Source organism: Morchella importuna, assembly GCF_003444635.1.
Source record: "Morchella importuna strain M04M26 chromosome Unknown Morimp01GS041, whole genome shotgun sequence".
In the NCBI taxonomy this organism is placed as follows: Eukaryota; Fungi; Ascomycota; class Pezizomycetes; order Pezizales; family Morchellaceae; genus Morchella; species Morchella importuna.
The window spans coordinates 13,783-40,467 of record NW_025763438.1 but is presented as its reverse complement, the minus strand read 5'-3'; the positions used below and the strand labels follow the sequence as shown (position 1 = coordinate 40,467).

The following is a 26,685-nucleotide window of genomic DNA, read 5'->3' as shown; positions in this document are numbered from 1 at the left end:
CAGGTATTACTCCTACATTGAAAACCTCTATCTCTCATTCGTCGTTTCACAGCGCAATAGACGGCAATCATGTGAGATCACTCGCCATTTTCGAGGTACATACATGTAGTTATACCGGCTCAGTGTATAAGGATTGCGTCAAGGCAAAGCATGAATCAGCTTGCCTGTTTGCTTGACGTTACTTAAATCCCTAATATAACCACTAGTCCATGTATCGCTGGGGCTGTCAGGCCTGATATATATAAATTGTGTAAAACTACATGTAACGAGGTACGGAAGTTGTGATGAAAGAAATGCTCGGCAAGGGGTGATATGAATTCTTTATCAATTTTTGGGGAATGGCGACAGGCCATGACAGTTCTTGACGCCATAGCCCCCATGTTTGGTTAATTTATTACATCATTTACATCTATCTTAATGGCCTAAGGGACGCGTATATGTAGGTACCGGTACATGCCGTTGGATATCATCCAGCCGACGTGTAAAATACATGTATATATATTATGCAGTTCTCTCTGTAATAGCCTACATCCGACACTTATTTAAGTTTTCTTTAGTTTTGTTTAAACGATTTTTCAGTCTAATCCACCGTTGCCCAGTCCGGCAACTTCGTCTCGTACGCCCATCTCCCTTCTTCGCACTCGTACCTCTTTGCATGCAAAAAGATACCCAACTACATGTACCGCGACATCCGTTAGCTCTCCTCTACTAAAAAGGAAACAAAAAACGAAAAAATCAAATATAAGGAAAAGGGAAAAGAAAACTAACCTCATGCGATCCCGGATCGGTGTACAATGGCGCCTCACAGACCGAACATAGTTCACCCGATAGTTTATGCGCCTTGATCTCCTGGTACTCCTTTACCATCTCATCGAAATAGGCAACGGCATCAGCTACCTGATCCTTTCCCATCCTGCCCAACCTTGTAATGATATCCTCATCATCGCCCTCCCCGCCCTTCCCTAAGCCAGGCCCCCATACCAGTCGATTGCAGTATATAGGATCGTTACTGATTGGATAACCTAGGTACTGCAGGTGAACACGAATCTGGTGGGTGCGCCCCGTGAAAGGATGACACTCTACGATACTGTAATCCCGCTCCTTGTTGTACCTGAGCCGGCGGAAGAGTGTCGATGCGTGCTTCCCGTTCGCACGGACCCGATTAAGTCCCAGCTTGGGAGAGACACTGAGAATGGGCTCGGAGCAGGTGATGTCTTCTGTCGGGAACTCGCCTGTCACTCGAGCGACGTACTGCTTGCGGATTGTGCGTGTGCGCAGCTGGTTCATCATGTCGTCTGCAGCCTGTGGGGTTTTGGCACAGAACATGAGCCCACTGGTCAGACGGTCGAGGCGATTACATGCTACAGGGCCGCTTTGTTAGTACAAAAGTCTAGTAGAATGGTGGGCATGGAGATGCAAACTTACGTAGAGGTGCGACTCCGTTCCGCTCATGCTTCATGATCTCGATGACCGAGTTGTAGTTGTATCGGCCAGCGGGGTGCACCGGCACCCCCGCAGGCTTGTTAATAACGATGAGGGATTCGTCTTCGAAAACAACCTCAACGGGTTTGTCAGTGACCGGGGGTTCGTGGCGGTGCAGTGTGTGCGCGATCATATCTCCATTATTTACGATCGTATCAGGACCACAGTATATAAGCTGCTCCTGCGTCGGATGGCGGCCATCCTTCTTTCTAAATATCGTGACCGTCCCCGCTTCAATAGCTTTTTTCTAGCAATTGTTCAGCTTCTATTTTCTTACAAAGGAAAAGGACAGACGGTAATGAACTCTACATACATAGTACTCCTCCGGGCGATCCCTAAACTCATTCACAAATATATCCAGCAGCGTACGCCCTCTCCACCGCTCTTTACAGAACGTATTGTATGTATAATTATAAGGCGGGATCTTCCTCAGCCCATCTTCAAAATAATATAGCGGGTCTGGAGGCTGGTTGAGGAATTTTGACGGCAGGCTCTCCTTCTGCACCGCTAACGCTGTCTCTGACTCCTTCCTTCTTCGCTGAGTGTATGCCTCTGTATGCTGCTTGCTCTTAGATCTCGGTGAGCCGGGTGGTGTGATTGTGAGCGCTGATAGCTCTGATAGTGTCTGGTCTGACATTTTTTGGTACTGGTGGAGGTTCAGGAACCCCTCCAGGGTTGCGACTAGGTGGAGGGGAGGATGTAGGCGGTAGAGTCCGACGCGCGAGCCAGTGACGATGCGCATGCAGCTTTTTTCTGCTGATGAGTGTATGACAACCAAATTTGTTCTCCCTTTTGGTATTAAATGAGATTTCGTGTGGGTGTGTCTTATCTTATCGGAAATCTGACAGAGCTTATCGACAGGCCGAGGTTGATCTACAGGGGTTGGCCGAGGCCCGATGGGGCGGGAGCTGCAGCCTGTAGCAACAATCTATTTAATCCTCAAAGCTCCCAATTTCCATGGGAGCTGATTTGTAGCTAGATATATATCGAGATTTGCAAAGTAATTCGAGTCGAGCTACAATGTCGGTCAAGGAGCGCAAAAGAAGTGATTATGTCTTTTTCCTAGATTACCGAACACGATGGACAGACAACGACATGTACTCGCACCTCACCAATACAGTCTACAACGTCCTGTGAGTACTTCAATGAGCTTAACCTTGATCACTAGAAGCCCACACGCCCAAATAAACTAACCTTCTGTCCCTTAGAATCGACTCAGTAGTTAATACCTACCTGATCAAGCACTGCGGCCTGAACCCGACAACATCTCCATCAATTGCACTTATGGTCGCATCGCAGATCACATTCATATCTCAGACATCGTTCCCGGCTGTGCTAGATATAGGCCTCAGGGTAAATAAGCTTGGTAACTCAAGCGTCACCTATGAGTGTGGTGTGTTTGAGAGAGGCATGGAGGATGTGAGAGCTGTCGGCGGGTATACACACGTGTTTTGCGACAGTGTGAATAGAAGGCCGATGACGATGGAGAAAACGTTTAGGGAGGGGCTAGAGAAGCTGTTAGTGAAGGAGGGACCGAAGCTATAGATACCACCGCTAGATAGGTTTAGGCGCGTCGTGTAAACATGCTTTTTATATATTATAAGGTCGTGAGCTGGTAACCAAATATCCTACAAGCAATAACATTAGGGCTTGTTCGATTAAATCGGTTGCAAATGTCGTGATAATTTGATATTTGGCCCAATATCACGTTTGGACAGCCACCACAAGCGATTTTGTGGGTGTTCCAACCTCAATGAATACATGTAGTTACAGTCAATATCGTTAAATACCCAGGATCCATTAGTATTTAATCAGAAGTGTATAAATGAGACTACCGCCATCTTTGGTGGGATTTATTAGAGTAAATGGTACAAATTAAAGTTTTACATTACATGTTTACATCTATACAGTGTTTTTTTCGCTTTGAGATCTCGAAGAGAGACTTTGCCATTCCATCTAGACAAAAGGCACATATTGAGTAAGAGTTGACTTATTCTCAGGTTGGTGCTGTGTACTCTAGCGCTGGATATTTGCCTAATTCCGGGCATGGCGGAGAGACCATTTTAATGGGTGGTTTTGGTGCTACCCATTATTATTCTTCTAGCCTCGATAAGTTGAGGCCAGGGCCCAATCGAATCTTTCACTATTGTTTTCCGGTTGGTAATAGTGCGTGGATTTAAAACCGTAGCTTATTTCGGGATCAAATTGTTCACTATACCAATATTAGTTACCCAGTAGAGAAGAATTAATACTCATACGAACCCAAAGATCTTAGTTCTCCTGTTGTACTTTACATGACTTCTATGGTTGTTAATGCTTGTGTGCCGGTATGTTTTATTTGCAACTCAGTATATGTATATATTAGTATCTGTTGCCAATTCTTCAAATATAACTAGTCGGTAAAGAACGGCGAAACCAGGAGGGACGGATCGTGTTGAACACTCTCCTCTGGGAGTTTTACTTCTGGGGGATTTTTTTTAAGGAAATTCAGAATGAAGCGATAGAAACTCTGGTAATGGGAGTAGAGCCCCTACACCGACACGAGCTTGCCTACCCCTTTTTGCTTTGCTCTTTGTGTCCATCATTTCTGCGTTTTCTTCGTTCTCAGAGCGATATCTCAAACCGAAAGGAACGCCCTCCCAAGGCATTGTATGGAGAGATCAATTATAAAAACAGGCCCATAATGTGATATGAAATATTGAGAGTATAAAGTGATGCTCATTATGAAATCTCTGGTTGGTAACTAACAGGAAAACCTCTAGGAATACCAGGCTCGAAACGCAGTTGCATGTAATATTTGTATGATAGAATGGTGGCACTTATATAAATAATTCCGCATCATAAGCTGATAAGTGAATAATGTATCCTCCACTATTCGGAAGGCATAAAATATAGGTTTTGCGAGTGATACTCCGTGATTAAATACAGTCCTTGAATGTAGGGATTTGATTGCGTTTCCGTCACCACTTTTGTGTCGTAACCGCGTTCACGCGCAAATCTAGCGGAAACTTGTTCACACAACTTTTGTTTTTATCAGTTCACCCCGTAGTTACGTAGCTACCTAAATGTTCTTATCAGGTAAACTATTCAAAAACTTTTGGGATTTCTTCCTTCAATCTTAGATGTCAACAGGGGCTCAAGACCCCCAATCCCTCAATCTTGGGAGTCCTCACTGATGTGACAGGTTCGGGTGAGAAAGAAAAGGAGAGAAAAATTCACAGAAGGAAGTAACTACATACACATTTCTCCTTTTCCCCCTTCCCGCTTACTCGCCCCCCATGATTTACGTTAGCTCACGCCCGCCATCAAGAGAGAGAAAGGAAGATGAAAAACATCTCATTTTCTTTCTCTTATTTTCGAAGAAGAGGTAAGAAAATAGAAGTGTGAAAACCATCCCAAACAAAAGAAGTGAGAAAATGAAAAAGATGAATAGAATAAGGTTTGAAAAAGGGTAGGGCGGATAGAAGAGGAAGAAGCTGTGTAGATTAGAAGAGAGCGAAATGACGAAAAATCATTCACATCAATATTCTTTCTTTACGCAGACTGGAAGAAAACAACTTTTGAACACAAAAGAGACATGAAACAAACTCCCCACACTCTAGCTTTGTCATTCCAAAAAAAGAAAAAGAACAAAAGAAGAGAGAAGAGAGTAAAACCGTCCCTTGTATCAATAAATCTCAAGGGGAGTTTTATTTTTTTATTTATACCCTTGCTCCTGCAGCACGACCTTTTTTGGGTGGAACGGTAGACCACCCATCAGCGGCTTCCTCGGCTGGGGTCTCTTTTGACTCTTGTTTTCGCCAGTTGGATGGGGTTGCCTTCGTGGGTCTTTCTTCCCTCTTTTTAGAAGGTGCAGTTATAGTAGGAGCGGCCTCACCCTCGGTCTCGGCCTCAGCAGTGTTGCCCTCAGTCGCGCCAGATGCTCTTCTCAAAAGCGAAAAGTCCTTGGTGGCAGTTGGTGTCCCAGCTTCACTTTTATCATTTTCGCCTGCAGCGGCCCGGGTCTTTCTATCCTCCCTGGCCTTTTCCTCCTTAGCCTTCTTGGCGGCAATGGCGGCAAGTCTTTTTTCTTCGACCTCCTTGTCCCGCTGGAAAGTATCAATTGGTCTAGCAGCACCAAATGGATTGGGCTTACTGGATGAGTCACTGGTGGCAGATGCCAAAGCAGGCTCTATAGGATGCTCGCTGCGCTTCTTGAGTTCCAGTCTGGGACGAGTAGTTGCAGCAACCGGGCTGGAAGGCGCTGTTGGCGTTCTTTGTGGAGCCGGAGGATCTGGACGAGCCCCTCTGCGCCATTCATTATCTCGCTCGGGGGCAGTTGGCTGCCGTTCGATAGCTGGGCGCTCACGGTACTCTCTCTTGGGAGTTCCTTCCGCACTCGGCGCCGGAGAGCGTCTCCTGAATTCACGAGGCTCCCCACGTTCATTACGCTCTCCGCTGCGAGGACGATGTTCACCAGCGGTCGGGGTCGATGGTGGGAGAGGACCAGTGCGCTCCCATTTATCAAGATTGCGCAACTTATCAGAGCTCTCGAAGGCACTCTGGCGGCGCTCCCCGCGGTCACCGGATTCGCTGCCCATGCGGTCACGGTCACGGTCACGGTCGCCAAAACCACCGCGGTCACCGCGGTCACCGAATCCACCACGTTCACTGCTGCGACGTCCAGTATTCTCGAGAGCGGGAAGAGGGCCGGTACGACGCCACTCTCCAAGAGTACGCTCCTCGCCACGATCCTTCGCTAAAATACATATCAATAAACTTGCCCTGTGTGCTATCGCAGGATTGAAATATCTTACGTGGATCGGCGACGTTGATTCTTATGTTCCTGCCCGAAAGTTGGCTACCATTTAACTCCATAGCAGCAATCAGACCTTCTTTAGTATTAAATTCGACATAACCAAAGCCCTTCGGGCGGTCTTCCATTTTGTCACGAACAAGTCTAACGTTAGAGACATCACATTTTTCGAAGAATTCGGATATCTCGTTTTCGGAGACATCAAAAGATAGGTTCCCAACATGTGCGGTAAATGGCGGTTTGTCGGGGATTGGGAGCTGTTCGCGGGGTGGATAACGCTCCTCACGGTCGTCTTTAAAAGCACAAAATTAGATCCCAACGAATCAGAATCAAGAATTGCACCAAACATACTTCTAGAAAAGCTACCGAAGCCGCCGCCGCCGCCGCTGCCGGAAGAATCTCCGTACTCACGGCGAGCATATCCAGTGGAGGAGCCGCCTATCAGATAAAGTGTCAGCCTTCCGTGTTCATATGCTCAGGACTACTAATGGAATGGCTAGACCAACCAGCGGCTATGACATGAAGTCAGCCACCGGAACCAAAAGAAATGGGGGAAAATATGATAAGTAGAAAAAAAGCACGGGAAAACGAATTAGTACGTACGAACAGCAGGCATATCCTCCATTTCGTCAGCCCAGGACGAAGTGGTCCCAAGGGCTATTATTAGTGGCAGAAATAGTCAGCAGGATCCTAATTAATTATTACCAAAACGTGGTGGGGGGGGGGGTGCCTAGCGACATACATTGATCACCGAGAAAATCCCCCAGACTCATTTTTTGACCCTTCTTAGGAGGCGCTACAGCAAGTAGTTAGCAGACAATTCATCTTGATCAATTCATAGGAGAGCGATAGTTATGCTCCCTCGCAGGGAGCATAAGAAAAAAAAAAGATGAGGGGATAAGATATAAAATGGGAAGAGATACGTACCCATGATGATAAAAAGCAGCGAACGCGCTTTAATAAGAAAGCGCGCTTGCTGGCAGGAGTAGATGAGCTAAAGGAGTAAAAGACCTTTAGCAGAGGTGAATTTTGTAGTGTTGTTTAAGCGTAGAGGTGCGAGTGCGGGGGAGGGGCAGAACGGGTGAGGTTCTCGTTGGTGGTGAGGTGGAAAGAGTATTGTGGGAGAAAAAGATTTGGGTGGTGTCGGTTGTGGGGAGGGATTAGGAGGGCAACCAACAGATCAACAGTCAGCAAGGAAGCATCAGACAACAGCAGGGCTCACCTCACTAAATTAAGTACATGTATCTATGTGGGTACGTATGTGTGCTTATAAGTAAATAATCGCTGGGTGAAACAGAGATCAGAGAATTCTAGAAACTTAAGGCTTAGTTGATAAGATCAAGGTAGTAGAATTCCTGATAATACTACACGTTACATACATGAGCGTGTTCCGCTACAACCTGCATATACCTAAAATATCAGTGAAAGATACATATATATGGACTTGAATAAACATGGTACGAAAGTTATTTTGTTTGGTTTTCACTGGGGCAGTTAATGACTGGGAATTAGAAAAATACATGAGATACATACTTGTAGTGATGGAAAACAGTGCAACGTATTAAGATTTAGGGTTAGGGGAGCCAATGCCCTGCATAAGACTCTAAGCACTTCATTCTCCGCTGTAACGACAACTCCTGCCACCTTTCCAAGCTTCATAGAGATATCAACTACATTAAGTGCACATCTACAATTATGCGAACCGACCCAAGCGCCCAAGTACCCAACCCGATCCTCAATCCTGCCCTCAAGGTAGGGGTAGTGACCGGTCCGTCATTCCACCTGCTCACCACCGCTCACGGGCTTACATGATCAATGCCACCTCATAGGAGCGGCGGGCACGCTATTTGGCGGTGCTTATGGAATCATTCGGAATCGCCCTACACTCGGCCTCTTTGCGGTGCTTACGGGGGTCAATTCTGCCATTTTAGGTGGGACGTATTGGGGTGTGTAAGGCCTTCCATGCGCGATGCTGTACTTAGGCCTGATTTGGATATTTTAGCTACAAGAACAACAATGATCCGAGCTCTGCAGGACCCTGAGACATTGAGTCTGTACCCAAGAGAGAAGGCCTATGTTAGTGGCGCGGCTGGAGCTGTCGCTGGAGGCTTCGTTGCTCTTGTACTTGGTATGGACACTACTTTCCTTTGGACACGCTAGGCAGTGAGATATCAATGTTGGCAAGCCAAACTTAGCTGTGATCTTTGCCTTACTGACCACCTAAATCTTAGGCAAACCCCGTGCTTCTCTTCCCGGTGCTCTGGTGTGGGGATTAATCGGTCTCTCAGGCCAGACTGTATACAATATCGCCGACGCCCGGCACACAAAATCTGTATTAAAAGAGAAAAAGCCAGAACAAACAGGAGGTTTCGGTTTTTGGGATCGTGTAATGCGCTCTAGGTGGAGTCCAGTTACGAGGTTGACCACCGAGGAGTATGAAGAAATGCTAAAGGGGAAGCTCCTGGCTTTGGAGGCCGATTTAGCCATTGCAGACGAGGAAATTGCGAAGCTAGAGATAATGAGGACGGAACAGCAGAGTAAGCACACTATCGGTGGACGAGAACCTGTAGAAACTACACGCAGCTCCCGTGGCTGAGGTACGTTTGGATAAACCCCGTGAATACATAGAATTATACACTCTGAAATTTAAAAACTGTACGCGTGTATGTACATGCAAAGATACAGATACGCCACAAACATTAAATCAGAGATGCCTAATGGATTACTTGAGTCGTTAGGGCTTGACTCAATCGCGCCGATCACAGAATTCGGCCTTCGCACCACATTGCGCATCACCAGGGGCAACGGTAGGCGTCACTATCACCATAATACTAAGACTAGCCTAACAAAAATGGATGGCATTTAAATCCCCTTAGGATTCTGTAAAGTTTTGCCCCTATATTTTGTATTTTGCTCGTAGTACAACTTCAACTGTCGAGTGATGTCTCATGATCAATCTTTGGCCAAGGGCCTGTTTGAGTCACCAAACAATTATATTTATTACTACAATTGATTAAATACAACACGAAACTAAGAAGAAGATACTCAGCCGGCTCTCAAAATTTATTCTAGGGTGCACAAACCGACCCAATGAACCGGCTTATTTGGTTGCCTAAACAGGCCCTTACAAGTTGAATTAATTACGGCTGCACGGTAGTATAATTAATTCTAGAAGGGGTACCAAGTCAATTATCCTTATGACAAGTACCGGTGCCAGTTGAGAGAACTTTACTTCTGACACTTGTGGGGGTGTCGTTTGGGAGTCTGAGCAGTGGTAGGTATGATCTTCCGTGCGCAAAAGAGGACTAAAGTGCGCTGGTAATATATACAGTAGGTATTGCGGGCTGTCAAAAATAATGGGACGCAACGGGGCAACGAATACAGCAACGACAACCCAACCCCGCCACCAACGAACAACAATACTAACGAAAATACATTTTGGGTCTCCAGTAGTTCTTACTATCACTTATCCTGTTTGTGGTCTCTTTGTGGTCGGTCATGGTTGAGAGATTATTACGTTGCAATGAAGCCTGTTGCGTCCCATTATTTTTGACAACCTACAATACATGGAGGTATGTAGCCCCCAAGCCACAACGCGGGCCTAACTGCATGGGTGGTATTTAAACAGTGTTTTCAAAGTTCGCTGCCTCGAGACCGGTTACCCAGCCGAAGGTCCGAGGGAGCTACCTACATTTCTGGCGGTCCGCCAAGATTCGCTGCACTGACACGCGAGAATCTTTAGACAGAGTTTGCAATGCATGTAACTACAGTAGGTGAGAAGGATGAACAGCCCTCTACTCTGGAGTAGAGTAGGTGCTAGTGGCAAACTAAAGTAGAGTGTGCATATGGTGGGAACTTGGCGTTGTAGCTGCTGCGCATAAAGGCGTTTCAAAGTGCGCATGCGGCTAATGTATGAATGAACATGTACTCGCACGTCAATTATGTATTTGCCCAACCAGCAAAACACACCAAAAATCGAGGTTTTCAACAACTCATAAAAAGTCCCATACCTAAACCAAAATATCAACGACCAAGTATAGTATAATTTTGATAAAGGAGGTCTATGCTTCAAATTCTTGGCCCAATTGAGATACTGATAAAGGTGCCATAAAAGGACCCTTTTAGACACATTTCACCTTCAGTGCTTGTTCTTTGTAGATATGGCCTAAAAGTGGCCTGTAGAGTCTTTCAGGTGTCTGGATAGAAGACACATAATCTCAGGGGAGATGGGAAGCTCTCTGGATTCTGTGTGTGTTTTGCTGGTTGCGCAAATACATACTTGATATGCGAGTACGGACACCCACAATACACGTTGAAATTTTAGTACTATATGCGTATAACATTCCTTCTTCCCGTGTTCTCAGGTAGAATTCACTCGACCTTTGTTTCCCCCTGCATCCTGGGGGCCCGCGCATACGTTCAAAATTTAGATCTGTCCTAGGCCTCCGGAATTACACATAGCAACCAGATTCGGGGATTTGAGATCATCGGTCTCTCGTCCGCTATCAACGGTAATCTCAACCCCCGTTTTTATTACTCTTGGCCAACAAGCTCACTCCTTGCTCCCTTTCTCCACCATAATTCATTGTTCGCTCTTTACATATCATAAAAACATGAGCACAAGCTTATAACACAACAAAACAGCATCCATCCATAAGCTTTGAGGAGGCACGCGAGCCGGGCCCTCCATATAAGCAAGAACTTGGACAGGGTAGAAGAAGGGAATAGGGGGCAGCTACGAGGGCAACGAAAATCCAGAGTTTATCACAGAAAGCATAATAATTTCTCACATGGCCACCGCGTACCGCTTCCCAACGTTTGTATTAGGCGTTGTGGTTGTTGGATACCTAGCTACATTTGTCTTCTTCGCCATCCTTCGGATCCTCACCGGAGTTTCAATTCAACGAGTCGGATACTTCGCATTTAAGCGGATCAGCTACGAACCCGTCAACGGTGTCAAGATCGAGGTCCGGAAGCTTGGACTGTTACTACATAGGCCGACGTTTACGCAACCAACATGGATTTCTATCGTTGTATCGGATTCATCGTTGTCAGTCGATTTCAAGAAAATAGAAGAGGGGGAGGATAACGAATCAGATGAGTTTGAAAGTCAATCCCGCAACAGAAGGGGGAGAAAAGATACTCTACGGAGGGAAAGTGTGGTGGCTTCCGGGGCTCCGATACAGAAGAATAGGGGCGCGATGCGTGGAGGAAAATCAAAGCTGAAGGAGAAGCTGAAAAAGCTTCATAAATATCTTCAATGGGTTCAAATGGTAGACATCATATTCACAAATACAACCGTGAATGTTCATGATGTGGGGAGCATCCAGATTAGCAGCATGACGACAATGCTGGATAATCGGCAGAAAATCGATCGGAATCGGATGTTTGACCATTGTCAGGATCTTAAAGAGAACCAGAAACCCATCGAATGGATGTTTACTGCCAAGAGCATGTTGTTTTTCCACCAGAAGAAGAAAGATCCTGTTGAGCTTATGGATCACTGTATGTTCAATGTTTACGGTGTTCTAGAGGAGGAGGCAGATGTAATCATGGATGCTGCAATTTCTATCAAATTCGGGAAAATCAGTCTTCCATTTGATCAGATCCTTGGATGTCGTGAAAAGCTTCAACAAATAAGGCGGCCCAAATGTAAGAAATCGGCAAAGGCAAAATCCCCAGGAGTGCCCTTGGGCACACTTATGGAAGAGTTAGCGTCACCGGAAAGTCAATCGGAAAAGTTCGTGGAAGCGGTGGATGAATCAAAGAAGTTCTTGCAATCTTTACTGGTAGGGTTAAAGGAAGTCCAGTTCGCTATTGGATATCTTATCATTTCGAAAGCTGTTACTAGGGTCCAGCCTTCTGGAAAACCTCTACAGGTTGTAGTAAGTATGAAAGAGCTGGGAATGGATATTCACCGCTTAGATCAAAAGTCACCTGCACATCGCATGTATGATATTCACCCCAGACTAAACATTGCAATTTGCTAAATGATCGTCTCCAGGTATTTCTCTCCGGAGGACATTGCCCATCAAGCTCTCTTGGCCGCAATTTCCCTTTCAGTCAGTGTTGACGATGGCATTCGACAAGACAAGATCCTTTACATTCCGATGGTCACTGTGACTACTAAGACTACGCTTCCCTCAAAATTTATTCAAATGAGCAAGAAATCGATCGAATCTGATTTAAATGCCAACATGCTTTTCGCCAACATGGTTATTACATCACCTTCAATAGATCTTGAGCCTAGACACTTGCCTATATTATTAGCCTTCACGCAGACAAAACCTCGTAAATCTTCTTCCGGTGCTTCCGGAAAACCTTCTTTTATTTCAAATCTTCTACCGAAAGCAAGCATTAATTTCTCGGTCCACGAGCCTGTGATTCGGATATCCGTGTTTTCGACAGACCCGGAACGGAAAGCAGCTGGCAATACGGATTTACTTATTTCTAGCATGTCTTCTATCTCCGCCGTCGCAGATTCGTCATACGAAGCCGAGGGCGAAAAACATTACTCCCTTAACGGCTCCTTTCGGATTACATCTCATCATCTTTATTATCAAGGATTTTCCGGAGAGAAACATGATCTTTTGCAAACCGATGCACTCGACATTAGAGTACTTGCAAACGCATTCCCTGAAATCCAAGTTACTGCGCATGCATATCTCGAAACTTTCTCACTTCGTCTTGTACGTCCAGAAATTGTTCAGGGGATTAAGCAAATGGTTGGACAATTCCACCGGAATGTCAAACCTGATAAACTCCATAGGTCACGAACGTCCGATGTTCCGAACTTCCTTCGCCGTCTTCCTGCTTGGATCGAGCACTTTAAGCTAGAAGGTAAAGATTTTAGTATGGAGATTGCAGGTATAGATGAGGAAATATCTGGGTTCACACGTGGGGCTGCGCTGCAACTAGATTCGTGGTCAGTGGAGTATAGAGGGCGAAAAGTCGATGACCGATATCGACCTCCTCCTCGAAGAAGGATCACTTCAAGGATCCTCACACCGGATGATACTCGAGGATCTAAGATGCCATCCGTGGCGGCTTTGAAGAATCCTACAGATGGAAGGAAGTTAACTTTCAACACCAAGGGATTAGAAGGATTTATGGTGGATTCCGAGGATTCGTGGGAGCAAGTTCCATTTCTGAATATTCCCGCATTTGATATCTCGTTTTCGACCTCTACGGATAGTGAAGGGCCAACACTGCACATCAGTTCGCATGCAAAATCGTTTTTCTTCAATTACTCACTATATCGACATTATGCTGTTCTCGTTGCCACGAAGGTTCTCAAGGAGGCATTCGGGGGGAGTGTAAGGCCAGAAGAGGGCGTAAACAGATCCACGAAATTTTCGGATAACTTCGGCGCGCCACTTGGAGGAATGGAAATAGATGACAGTCCTCTCTCGGACTCTTTTGAGCACATAAATTTGGAGCTTAAGATTTCCCATGTTCGCATCAAGGCAAGCATGCCCGATGACCCACCAATGATGCTGGACATGTTCGGTCTTGATGCTCGGCGCCATAAGTGGGGCCCCCCATTGCTTAAAGCAAAACACGTGAGGCTATATGCAGAATCGCCGAATGTGAAGGGGACTTGGACTAGGCTTGTCAGCTTGCGACACCTTCAAGTTCACCTGCGTCAAGCGATTAGAAAAAGTGGTGAGGATGTAACGGAGCAAAAATCTATTGATATCTCCGCTGATGCAATCCGATTGGCGATTCCCCATCAACTCATCCTATATGAGGTGACCGATAATATTATCAACACTGCAAAAGCAAGCCAACAAATGCATCACCGTTTTAAAACGGGCACAAACGATTATATTCTCGGTAAGGGGGCCGTAAAAGCCAGCAAGGTTCCTAAAATATCGCTACGAACCAAGGCACTGCTTCTTGAGCTTGAGGATGATCCATTCGAAACACAACTGGGAATCATCTACCGTCTAGGTTTATCAGAACAGAAGAAGAGACTTGCCAGAGAGGCTGCATTTGATGCGAAGGTAAAAAAGATGAAGGAAAGTGAGAGAAGGCGATCATGGGAGACATCTAGAAATATTCAGATACCACCTAAGACTGCCAATGGAGGGTCTTCAATGTTTAGAGGACGAAGTAAAACTTGGAAACCAGATACAAATGTACGCGCCGAGTCACCTGATGCCCCTAGACCAAAGTCGTCTCATCGTGGGAGAACAACGCCATTTAGTTTTGAGGCGCATTCGGGACCATCTGATGACATTCGTGTCTCCATTGAGGACGCCTGGGAAAGACTGCAGGAGCACAATTCAACTGCGTGGATTAAGCGGATGAGGTGGGCTCAGGATTATCACAGCTCCAAGACTAGGGAATCTCGAGAAGCGTTTTATGGACGTGATGAAATTCCCGTTGATATTGACGATAGCGAGGTTATTCTTGGACTTCCTATGCGACCTGCACTTATGGCTGGATTCCTCAGTGATGTTGAATTGGTTATCGATAAACCCAGTTTCGCAATGGAGGAACTACCAAAATTTATGCACCGAGTTGGAAAGGGTCTGCCAGAAAATACACAGTTTGCATTACTGGTACCCATAAGCATCAAGCTTGATTTCAGCGAGGCAAGAGTTCTTCTGAGAGATTATCCACTGCCCCTTCTCCACGTTCCTCGTGTCAAGGCGTCTCAGTCCGCTCGCCTACCGGCTTGGTCTCTCAAATCAGATTTTGTAATCGGGGAGGAGCTGAGTGGTTCTGAGTCGATGCGACACTGTCAGGTAAATATCATTCCACCTTCAACTGGATCTGGAATATCAGAAGGTGGTTTTGCTATCGACGTGAGACGCACGGTTGCTGCAGTAAAGAGTTATTCAGATTTCGAGATTTCAATCAATACTCCTTATGCAACAAGGGCTACATGGTGTACTTCTTACCAGCCTGCGATTCAAGACATGATGATGGTTTTTGAGACATTTACGAAACCCCATTTCGATCCAAGTGAGAGGACCGGGTTTTGGGATAAGATCAGGTTAGTTTTGCATTCGCATATGAGCGTGTCATGGAAAGGAGACGGCGATGTTCAGGTTACGTTGAAAGGTAGGCTCAATCCTTTTTGTACTTATGAGATAGTGATACTCATCAAGCTTTTAGGTTCCCGCGATCCATATGAGATCGTTGGTGATGGTGCTGGTTTTGTCATGTGCTGGAGAGGAGATGTGCGTTGCGAAATTGGTAGATCTGAGGACCCACGGGAATTCTTGATAGTCGACAGCGAAGAGTACCTACTAGCTGTTCCAGACTTTACCAATCAAGTACGAAATGAGTTCGACACTTTAGCTCCTGTCGATCACAAAAGCGTTCACCTAGGCACCTTTGAAAGCACGGCAATGTTCAAGAAAGTCATAATGAAGCTTTCAGGCAAAGTACGGTGGATGCTTGGGCTTATGTTTGAGCAGGAGTTCAAAGGAGCGGATGGCTTGATAAAGAGGTCTTTTGAGTTTAAGCCTCACTATGATATTTCGCTCAAGACCCCCCAATATGCCGAAGCCCCACCTGGAGAAGTGTACGATGCTTTTCGGGGATTCCGAAGTCAACATATCCATATGTCCCTATCGATCCTGTCCCCGCTCACTCATGATTGGTCATCCGCCAACACAAAGCCATCGACGAGCTATAATACAATTCATCTAACCCCGAGGTTTTTTACCCATTTCTTCTCCTGGTGGGGACTTTTCTCCGGTGTTATGTCCCTTCCCATTCGCCAAGGGCCTCTATGGCCTGGTGTGGAGAAGTCGAGTAAGAAATTTGGGAGACATCTTGCCACTATCAAATACAAGCTTTGCTTATCTCCCCTCTTTATCAGCCATATATACAAACATAACGATAAAGATGAAGCTGGGCATGATGTTGTTGCGGCTACTGGTCTAAAGGCCAAGCTTGATAGCTTCATGGTTGACATTCACCAGAGACGGGAGGATATCGGTCAAAGCACCACTATGAGGATTAACCAAGCTGAGCTAGATTTTCATTCCGCTGATATTAGGGCCGTATCAGCAGTCATTATCGGGGCGACGGCGGCCGAGTTGATGGATCAAGCGGCTGCAGTTGAGGTCCCTTTAAACCTCGCAGAAAGCACTATCAGGTATTCGGGTGACATGTCGCAATTCACAATTCCAGATGGTGATTATTCTTGGATTGATATGGACGATTTTGTCGAGCTTGATTGGGTATTACCTAGTAACAAGACGCCAAAGACAAAGATCATGCCGCTGGCCTACACTCCGAGATTCACATATTTCAGGCAAACAGATCATGGTGACCCCGATTCACGTTCTGGAAACGAGTGTGTTAGCCCCTTCGGGCATGAACCCACGCATGACTGCCTCATGTCGGAAAATAATGGTAAGTGTAGATTATATGCTAGATGTAAGTATCAGCTAACCGAGCGGATAGATCCTCGCGAGATTCAATGTGGCCTTGTACAAGCACGCCTAGAGAAGGTGAATCAACAAATCCACAAAAACAAGGAAGCCTTAGATTCTCTCGCCCAATCAATGAAGCTAAATCCTGATGATCCGACTCTTAAGCAAGACGTAAGTTGGCCGGACCCCTGATTCAGCAACGTATAATTAACTCTACCGCTACAGTCTGAGAAACTCATCGAACAGAGTTCGATCTTATTTAATAAACTCAACTTTCTTCAGACAATGTTGCGGCGCATGTCTAGCAAGCTTGACAATGGTGGTATTGAAACCCCTGACCTAGACGGTACCGAAGGATCTGATACAGATTCTGAAATGCTTGGGATGGAAAATTCCCCCTTTGATTACATCAGTGATTTTGACAATCGTTTCATTGTCCACAATATGCAGGCAAAGTGGAACAACTCACTGAGGAATATCATTCTAAAGTATATTCACCAGGTCAGCCAGAGGCGTGGTTTTGTGTACTACATGTCCCGGCGAGCAGTCAAGTTTATTCTGGATATAGTCGAAGAACAGAAGGGGACAGGAAAAGAGACGTCGTCTGGATCCACTACTGGAGAATATACCGGCACAGGGCCTTCCTCCACACCTGGTACCCAAAGCGACGATGAACTTGACGCTCGAATAAAAGAGCTTCTCAATAGTGAAGAGAAATTTGTTGTCGCTGACGAGAAGCCCAGTGGCGGGAGGGGTATGGATCAGGCCGCAGCAAAGGTCCATAGAGAAGACTTGACTGGAGATGTTGCCGAGGAGTACGTACCGCAGAACAGCTATCATGTCCGCCTCATAGCACCTCAAATTCAGATGCAAAGTGAGAAGAATAAGGGTGCTGCTGTACTTGTCGCCGCCCAAGGAATGCAGCTCAAAGTTGTGTCTATTATGGATAAACATAGGATTGGGGATGATGTTAGCGGTCTGGTGCAGCGCCGATTCGCACTGAATCTTGAAAATACACAGTTCTTTGTATCACAGCGACAAGACTTCGCGCCGCATTCGATGTCACTTCATTCGGCTAATCGATACGGCGCTCCCTCTGGCTCTTCATGGCCACCTTGGGTACCACTGGAGAGTATGTTTGATTTCCGCAATTTGCCCGTTGGGTTTTCGCGTGTTGTTGAAAGGACTTCTGCAACTTTGAGATACGATAAATACAACTCGCTTCGCTTGAAATATAGCGACCAAGTAAGCGATCTGGAGACTGGAAATTTGAATACTAGGGGTGGACCTATCGACGAGGAGCGTCGGATTGATCACGTATGGGTGGACTTTCCGAGGGTTGAAGCAGCATGCGATTCAGCCCAGTACTTTGCGATGTATATCATCGTTCTTGATCTTCTGTTATACTCCGAGCCTTTGGAGAAGCTTCGTAGCGAGAAGCTTGAGAAGATTATGCTCGCTTCTGACTTCAGTGACTTGACGGGGGCTCCGGAAATGGTGGAAAGTTTACAAACTAGAATACACCAATTAGAGGACATCAAGACTTATTTCGAAATCAACTCTCGAAACTTAGATCTCGAGGGTTGGGAAGGACGAGTTTCGGTTGACGAGGATCTTGCAAGTTGCGAGGAAGAGTTATTCTTTATGATGAAGGCCATTACCACTGCTCAACGAAAGTACGATGATCGGTCATCCCAAGCCACCGGAATCCTCCGGTGGTATCTATCAGCTTCAGAGATTGTCTGGCGCCTTCTTCGCGAAAAACAGGACCCCCTTATGGATATCCGTCTTCAGAACGCCGGTTATGAGCGCATGGACAATAACGATGGCTCTAATTTCAATACCGTAGAAGTGGAGATGATGAGGGGATACAATCTCCTTCCAAATGCCGTCTACCCTGTGATGATTGCCCCCTTCTTCGATCAAATGCGGACGATGACAGAGATCAGACAGACTAAAATCCTTCGCGTATATTGGCACATGTTGGAGGCGATTGCTGGTATACCGGTGATGGATCATTTCGAGGTCAATCTCTTCCCGCTCAAGATCCAGCTTGAGCGCGAGATTGGGGATAAGATCTTTGAATATATCTTCCCGGGGGTTGGTACTGGTGCTTTTGGAGATGGTGGGTTTTCACCGTTCCTGGTCCACTCAATGAAACCTATTCCCGATGGATCAGGATCAGACGACAGCGATAACGAGATGGAGAACGATTCCCACACGATGGATGATAGCTCGTCGACAAAGAGTGATGGTACCTCACCAGTTGACTTGAGATTGAAGCCAACTATGTCACTTGATAATAAACCAGAGCTAGTTAGACCAGCTTCCGCGGGATCGCTAAAACCTAGGTCAAATAGCTTCAAAACGTCAAGTGGTGGTAGTATCTTTCGCGGATTCAAACCATCACGAACTCTCGCTCATAAGACTTCTAACGAAGCCATTTCTGTCAAGTCTAGAAAGTCTTTGGAAGGTCCTATACCTACTATGCCTCCACTCGACAAGAACAGCAAGAAATTGCAAATTTTCCACAGGTCTACAAATGACCGGGGCGAAAAACGATCTGATGAACTTTCCCAGATGATGTCAAGAGCGTCAAATTTCATGACATTGGCTTACATCAAGATTCCTAGTGTCGTTTTATGCCTGAGTTATAAGGTGTGTTGCTTATCGTTTCTTGGAACAGATCGGAAATTAACAAATTTATAGGGTCGAGACCAAAGTAACATTGAAGATGTACATGAATTTGTATTCCGGATGCCCATGCTTGAATATCGGAATAAAACCTGGTCCAACCTTGACCTGGCCATGCGGTTGAAGAAGGATATTATCCGGGCGCTCATTTCTCATACTGGAGCTATACTTCAAAATAAGCTCACTCATCATAGGCCAAGCAAACCCGCACCAAATTTACACAGGATGATGGCGAACAACGGCTCACTGGGAACATCGGCCACTTTTTACAATCCGGAGGGTGACGACTCACGTGACTTTATAATGTCTCACCGTGACACCTCGACTGCTAGACCAAGCACATCCTATAGCTTCCTTAAACCGCCATCTATCATGAGACCAGGAACCGCGATGTCTTCAATGTCGTCTATGTCAATTAAAACCATGAGTACCATGGGTTCCACTGGTAGTGCTAATACGGCTGAATTCTACACACCACCCACAGGTGCTACGCCCCTGGACATGCAGGATGGGCCGGATGATGATAAAGTGAGTTCTTTTATTCAGCCTCTTCAGCGTGGCTACAGATATTGACGTGAAATTATAGAAAAATATCTTTAATAATTCGCTGGGTCGCCACCTTTCGAACCTAGCAGCATTGTCTAGACAGAAAGATGGGATTGCTGGTGATTCCGAGGAAAGTATCAAGAAAAAGGGTATGATGCTTCTTGGGAGGTTTGGCGGTAGTGGGCCGTCGTAGGGTATTTAGCAGCCTCATTTCGCTTTATTTATTTTTATTTGTCCTATAACGGCGTTTTGTTTTATGGCATGGGTATTATTTATTATAGATACAGTCATTAGAAGGGGTGTGTTTTTATCAGCATTTTCTCTATCTATTGTAATGGACGATTCTTTTTTTTTCTTTCTTCCCGATCTACATAAAGCAGCTTGGCCGCGCGGGGGGGGGGGGGGGGGAGGGTTTTATTCTATTATCATTCTTAAAAAAACTCTTGTAATAAGTTTAAAAATATGTACAATCCAGTGAGATAAATCATCGAGTTGGCGCCAAAAGCAACAAAATTTGCCTACAATGCAACCACGCGCCAAATTTCTTATAAGCTAAGGGCCTGTTTGGGAGCCGAGACTGTAGAAAACGCCGTTTTGCTTAGGTTTCCGTTAGTGGGGAGAAAACGGAGAAATTTTTAAAACGGAGTTTTAACCGTGAGGTGCACTGTTTGGGAGATTGTGGTGTTGACGGTACAATGAGGCAAAATTGGGGTGATGGCAAGTTGTGATAAGAAAAAGTAGGTCCGAGCTACTTTTTAAAAACTGCGTTTTCATAGGGTTAATGTTGTTTTCTGGACCCGCAAAATGGGTCGCCAAACACAACCAGTTTTCTCAGAACGGAGTTTTCACCAGAACGGAGTTTCAAGCCCCAATAACTCCGTTTCGGACCACTCCCGAACGGGCCCTAAATGTCTAAGCAGCCCATACTATGAATTTCATTCTTGTGTGGCAATTATCAAGGAGCTACATGGCTCAGATTGAGAGTGAATTGTATGTAAAACCTACACAAATTCGAGGTCTTGGCAGGACAAAATTGCTCGCTCTAAGGCTCCAAAGTTGTTGTATTATACAAGATATATAAAAATTATGGCGTTAGGAAAAAAGGGGGGGTGGGGGTTGAAATTGCCATTTTGGATCAATTACATACGGTCCGATGAGACAAATTTCAAGGTATCTATCAAGTTTTATGTATAGAATGAGGTGAGGGTAGACCGTAGGTATCAACACCCTCTAGCTTGCCTTGCCCCGTCCCGAGATAGCCTTGGAAAAACCGAGTGAGTAGCGGTGGACCAAGATCATAGCTAAATAGAAGCCTTTGAAACAAAAACTTCAACTGGCGCTTGCTGATCCCCCGCCCAAGGAGCCCACTGATGACCACGGACTAGTGATGTACACAACACAAAACGAGACGAGACTTCCATTGATCTTGTCTTGCCTTTCATCTGGGAAGAGAGGGTCTTGTGGTTAACGAGATCTAGGGTAGGTATCGCGCGGGGTATATATCGAGACCGCAGGTCGAGCACAAAAGGCCTTGTATGAAAATCAGAATTAGGGTTAGGGTTTAGATAGCCCTTGGGTTTATACACGTACTAATCTATGTACTAGACCTTAGCTCCGCCCTGAAAACGTCCTATTTTGTTTTAACATTTATCATGTTTTGAGACCTCTCGACATTAATTGTCTTGCCCACCTACAGGTCTCGTTTTATCTTGTATCATCTAAAAAAACAAAGTCTCGAGACTTTTTGTCGTGTGCACCACTACCACGGATGTACTACATGTAGTATACTCACATATACATATTTACTGCTGGCCAGAGCTGCGTATCGTCTCGTCCTATGATGAACACTACCAGCTGTCCCCCCAAAGCATGAATGTAGTCAGATTTATCATTGACTGCTCTAACCCTAACCTCAACAAGATGTGGAATTTAGTTTCTTGGCACCACTGCAAACTCTCCGAACGCTTAATGTTCCATACGTTACCCAGATGTGGGATGTGTGAATAGATTGGATTATTATTAGAGACCCGTGTACCGTGCAGCAAAATCAACCGTCCAACTCTGCCGAGAATTGGGTTGACTCGCCGAGGGCTGCATAATCCTGTATCTAATTGTCTACAACCTTTGCCAAGGGGTTTCACTCAACGCCTTAGGGCACTCGATGCCCCCATAAATGATATTTTTGGTTGAAATATTCATCTAGGAGTTTATTTTGAAGAACAAATAGCTCTCTGATACCGATCTATACTTTCTCTTTACAAATTACACAACAAAAGTGTTGAGATTTATGAAATTGCCAAGAATTGCAATTCTTAGTAGTAACTCATGCAACTAAATGTATTATTGTGGTCACCTGCAGCCATTGACAAACCTATTTGGCAAATCTTGAGTCAACCCTTGGCACAAATTGGTCCCGTCGTCTATCGTTGAACGGCAGCCCGGAGCAACTGTTGGCGCCCCTGCACGGTGTACGTCCCTAGTGGCGGGATTTTATTTCGTTTTAGGGGTGGAGTGAAGCGGGAAGCGGGTTAAGGGGTGCGTGTCTGAGGGATTGTTGTGCTGCGGCGCGGGTTTGTCTCTTATTTCGCATTTGGGGAACGGTGCGACGTTAATTGCGGAGCCTGTAGTGTTATCGCTGCGGTTGTGGGGGCAGAGTACATGAAGTCTCGTTCACGGCGTCAGCTGTAGGTCGCTCTTTGAATCTCTTGCTTTTGGTAGGGGAGATGGCGACTTTGATTACTGTATGGGATGGGCGAGCGGTTGTTTCTGGACGCTTTGAATCTGACAAGAGAAGGCAGATAGATGGTGGGAATCTGACGTCTTGGAGTGCATGGGAAACTGGATCTCGATTATTCCATTAATATAAGCCAAGATATACTTATATATTACAGAGCTGTTTTCGTATCGAAACCCGTCAATCAAATTATAAGCCCTTGACACCGACTAAACCAATAATTACGTACTTATGTCACAAACCACTTTAAATAATATACAATATTATCAAAACGCATAATGATATTCGTATCTGATATCTACTGCATATATAACCAGCTAATATGTTTCCTTCCAATGCAGAAGTTACTGTGTACATACTTACCCACTCGCACCCTCCCCATGCGGAAAGCATGAAGAATAACCCCCTGTAGATATAGAGTGCCTACATTTCTACCATATCTATACTTAGATAACGACTGCCTTATGTGGGCAATTGGTCCCAGCGTGCGAGGGTCATGGTGATCCCCCAGCGGCTATCGTCTCAACCACCCCCCCATGTAGAAACATAGGCGAGGTAGACCTGGCATAAGTACCGAGGAATGGGTTTTCGATAGGTGGGATGTAAGGCCCCGTATTACTTCTGCTGCGATTGGGGCTTCGTAGTTTTATGGAGGGTTTGCTTTTTTGGCTTTGCTGTTCCCGTTAATATCCTGGTTCTGTCCCTGTTAATATTCTTATTCTGTTCTTGTTAGTATTCCTGTCAGTACTCTTGTCAGTTCTGTTTTCAGTATTCTGGTACTTCATTTTCATAAAAAACGTCCAGAAACCCCGGAGAAGCGGGCAACCTTCAATATCACTACCATTTCCTCTCCACTCCTAACATCAAATGCCTAAAAACTTCTTCCGGAGCGCTCTATGCCTCCTCATAACCATCCTCCATATACACGCCGCCGCCGCCCAAACTCCGCCGGATGCCAACGGCGCCTCATACTGTAGTCTCAGCGTCCTCAGCAGTAAGTCACCCAAAGCCCCTCCGACTCGGAAACTAACAAATATCCATTAGTGACTACGACCCCCACCACGCTCTACATCCTCGGCGGTTCACAATCATGGGCCTCAGACATGGTAGCATGGAACGGGCCAAGTATATACACTGAACTCCCTCATTAAACCCGCCTGTAAGCCCTAACAAGGGAAACTGTAGATAACGTCCTCCGCACCGTCGATATTAGCTCGTCATTTCGGATCACCGACGGGAATGTCAGTAGCTATGCGAAGACAACCACCCTGCCGCTCAATGTCCCGCGCCTGTCGCGCCCGCTGTGGTGGCCGACGGAGACCGAGGAGATCATGATGGCGCTCGGCAAGCCTGAGCCTGGGAACCGCACATTGTGGGGTGATACAGGGGTGGCGAGCGTGGAGAAAAGGTGGTGGTATAGTGTGGATGGTGGGGCGTGGCGAGAGGATACTGCGGACATGGCGTTCGGGTTCTCGGTGGGGGCGCCGGTGTCGAGTGAGGCGAATACGTGGGTTCCAGAAAGGCAGAAGGGATATCAGTTGGGTGGGAGGACGTATTCGGTGGATGATCAGGGAGCGGTGGCCGAAGGTGTGGAGACTGGGGCGTTGTGGGTGTTTGATAAGGCCGGAGATGCGTGGAGCAAGGAGGATACGCCGTTTGGGGTGGTGGGGTCTGCGGGGACGGGGTTGTCTTGGGTGGGCGTTGGGGACGATCAGTTGATCGTGAGGTTTGGAGGTGTGGTGAATAGGACTTGGGTAAGTGCTCTGCTCCTACTTTATGATGGCTGGGCGATTAATGTTGCGGAATAGGCGTCCATGCTCGAGATTGATATATATAGCACCAAGCTATCAAAATGGTACAAGCAATCCCTCCCCGCAGACGCCGCACACCCACCCCCGCGCACCGAGTTCTGCACCGTCGCCGTTAGCGCCGCCGACAACTCCAGTCACCAGATCCTGATGCTCGGTGGTGTCGAGGCCAACGCTACGGGCGACGGCACCGGCGACACCGTCACCACAATCTGGGCACTCACACTCCCGTCGTTTGACTGGGTTCTCCTGCCATCCGCTGTTCTCGACGAGGCCGCGGACCCGGGCGGTAGAATCTCCCCGAAATGTGAGGTGATTGGTGAGAGATATGTGTTTCAGTTTGGCGGCAGAAAGGCCATCAGTTACGACTTTCCGACGTGTGATGTGAATGCGAGTGCGGCCTTTTTGTGGGATATAAATACGGGCACATGGACTGATACGTTCTTGGTCGATAATGGCGCGTATGAGGTGAGTAGTGAGGTGCGTGCGGTCATTGGTGGGAGGTATTTTTCCCTGCAATCTGACACCTTATGAAAGTCCTACTTACACCGCTCGGTAGCGCCAATGGCAATGCGACAAAACTGGAACCTGATAACGGGTTCAGCGACAAAGAACTGGGCTCGATATTCGCAGTTACGGCCGGCTCCAGCACGCCAACAGCTTCACCCGAGCCCACCGCAGCCTCCACTAGCACCAACCGCGGCGCCATCATCGGCGGGGCTGTCGGGGGAACCCTGGCCTTTCTGGCCTTATCTGGCATTGGGATACTACTCTTCCGGCGCCGCCAGCAGCGCCAACAGCCTGAAAGTACTCTCGAGCCCAAGGACTTTATTGGCCTCAACAGCCCAACATCGCCAGACGAATATTATCACCCGCGCGAGCTGGAAGTCGACGCAAATTCACGGTGGGAGATGGTTTGTAACGCGGAAGCGTCGCCGGTAGAGATGCCGGCGCGGAGGTCGGTGATGGAGCTGCCAGCACGGGGGTCAGTGCTAGAGATGCCGGCGGGTTATGGTCAGGAGAAGCAGGTGCCGCCGGAGGTTCGGAGGAAGAAGGTTCCGGGGCGGTAGGTGATGTTCGGGCTTGTTGGATTGTTTATTACCTTGGGATTGTATATATAGAGTGATGGTATGCCTGGTGCTACAATAATACCTTTGGAGATGTGGTTGTGGTAGAGGCGGATTTCGATTGGTCGGTAAGTAATTGGGCGGGCTTGGCATATTTACTGTTATGGGAAAGCTTTGGGGCGAGTGATATGCTATGAACATCTTTATCTAGCGGTATTCTGGTTCCGGGCTAGATACCTTAAATAACGAGGATCTGTCAAAGCCACCAAAACAAATTGCGTTCAATCCCTTACATCGAGGCCATCTAGCAAAGGAAAGAAAATTTACCAAAGCATGCAGGAGATGAAGGTTGTCATGAGACCGATTGTCATTTTTCAATGTGAAATAAATCCAACTCTCTATGATCATCCTATTCGCTTTGGACTGTCATTAACGTTTTGCTAGAGTATAGGTATAGTTAGAAGGAAGTTGGACGAAAAGATATCATTGTGATTTCCTTACCTTTGGCCTTGATTTATTCGTGAAGTAATGGTGATATTAATTGCGGTTGTGATGGTGACTGTAATGGATGATAGTTTTTATCGTGATGGTGACGTTGTAGGCTCTTGCGTAGGCTCGTACCCAGCCCTCCTCAAACTGCATGGCCGCATCACCCCGATTTTTGCTACTGTATGTACTAGTATATTTCAATATGAACCGCGCTAGTCATTTTGTAGTGTAAATTAAACCACCCGGTGGTTTAACTAAACCACAACCCTTTTTGTACCACAGGGGAGATGGAGACCCAAAATTACGAGTGAGCTGCTAAGATAATCAAGTTGGCAATAAATTTTGAAAAATAAATACCCAAAAAGTAATGCTGTGACCCTACGCCCCTCACGGGCTACAGGCCCCAATTCGCGATATTGGACTCTAGCTCTGCTCCCCGTTACATGCCGTACACCCCACTTTTCTAGGGCATTACTCCCACCCCCGGGGTTGAGCCCATGACCCCCGGACGCGGGCCATGGCGGCTTAACGCACGCGGTGTAGCAAGACGAGGCGTCTACCACTAGATACCTCGCCCACACAACTGTCAAAGGCCGGGAAGTAATACTTAAGGGAGTAAGGGCAGAGCGAGCTAGGGGAACACCGAACCCTGCAATCACAATCTACCACAAAC

General features: G+C 46.5%; 6 protein-coding genes across 6 annotated transcripts; 4 read left to right on the top strand and 2 right to left on the bottom strand.

Annotated features, from left to right (window-relative positions):
• Positions 1-580: 580 nt before the first annotated feature.
• LAJ45_10008 (uncharacterized protein) lies at positions 581-2,119 on the bottom strand (the record flags this gene model as incomplete). Its single annotated transcript, XM_046119539.1, has 4 exons — positions 581-673; positions 769-1,361; positions 1,426-1,729; positions 1,796-2,119. The coding sequence occupies 4 exons, from the start codon at positions 2,117-2,119 to the stop codon at positions 581-583; spliced, it is 1,314 nt and encodes a 437-aa protein (XP_045967170.1).
• A 383-nt stretch (positions 2,120-2,502) lies between these two features.
• On the top strand, positions 2,503-3,027 carry LAJ45_10007 (uncharacterized protein; the record flags this gene model as incomplete). Its single annotated transcript, XM_046119538.1, has 2 exons — positions 2,503-2,615; positions 2,691-3,027. 2 exons carry the CDS (start codon positions 2,503-2,505, stop codon positions 3,025-3,027), a joined length of 450 nt encoding a protein of 149 aa, XP_045967169.1.
• A 2,156-nt stretch (positions 3,028-5,183) lies between these two features.
• Positions 5,184-7,208, bottom strand: LAJ45_10006 (uncharacterized protein; the record flags this gene model as incomplete). Its single annotated transcript, XM_046119537.1, has 6 exons — positions 5,184-6,220; positions 6,279-6,569; positions 6,629-6,715; positions 6,881-6,934; positions 7,020-7,073; positions 7,205-7,208. The coding sequence occupies 6 exons, from the start codon at positions 7,206-7,208 to the stop codon at positions 5,184-5,186; spliced, it is 1,527 nt and encodes a 508-aa protein (XP_045967168.1).
• A 764-nt stretch (positions 7,209-7,972) lies between these two features.
• Positions 7,973-9,219, top strand: LAJ45_10005 (uncharacterized protein; the record flags this gene model as incomplete). The annotated part of the gene is made up of 7 exons (XM_046119536.1): positions 7,973-8,045; positions 8,107-8,223; positions 8,280-8,405; positions 8,509-8,814; positions 8,861-8,874; positions 9,016-9,084; positions 9,154-9,219. 7 exons carry the CDS (start codon positions 7,973-7,975, stop codon positions 9,217-9,219), a joined length of 771 nt encoding a protein of 256 aa, XP_045967167.1.
• Positions 9,220-11,067: 1,848 nt separating this feature from the next.
• LAJ45_10004 (uncharacterized protein) lies at positions 11,068-20,107 on the top strand (the record flags this gene model as incomplete). Its single annotated transcript, XM_046119535.1, has 7 exons — positions 11,068-12,227; positions 12,282-15,349; positions 15,404-16,654; positions 16,706-16,845; positions 16,900-19,332; positions 19,384-19,896; positions 19,955-20,107. The coding sequence occupies 7 exons, from the start codon at positions 11,068-11,070 to the stop codon at positions 20,105-20,107; spliced, it is 8,718 nt and encodes a 2,905-aa protein (XP_045967166.1).
• Positions 20,108-23,515: 3,408 nt separating this feature from the next.
• Positions 23,516-25,526, top strand: LAJ45_10003 (uncharacterized protein; the record flags this gene model as incomplete). Its single annotated transcript, XM_046119534.1, has 5 exons — positions 23,516-23,642; positions 23,693-23,773; positions 23,834-24,402; positions 24,457-24,959; positions 25,016-25,526. The coding sequence occupies 5 exons, from the start codon at positions 23,516-23,518 to the stop codon at positions 25,524-25,526; spliced, it is 1,791 nt and encodes a 596-aa protein (XP_045967165.1).
• Positions 25,527-26,685: the final 1,159 nt, after the last annotated feature.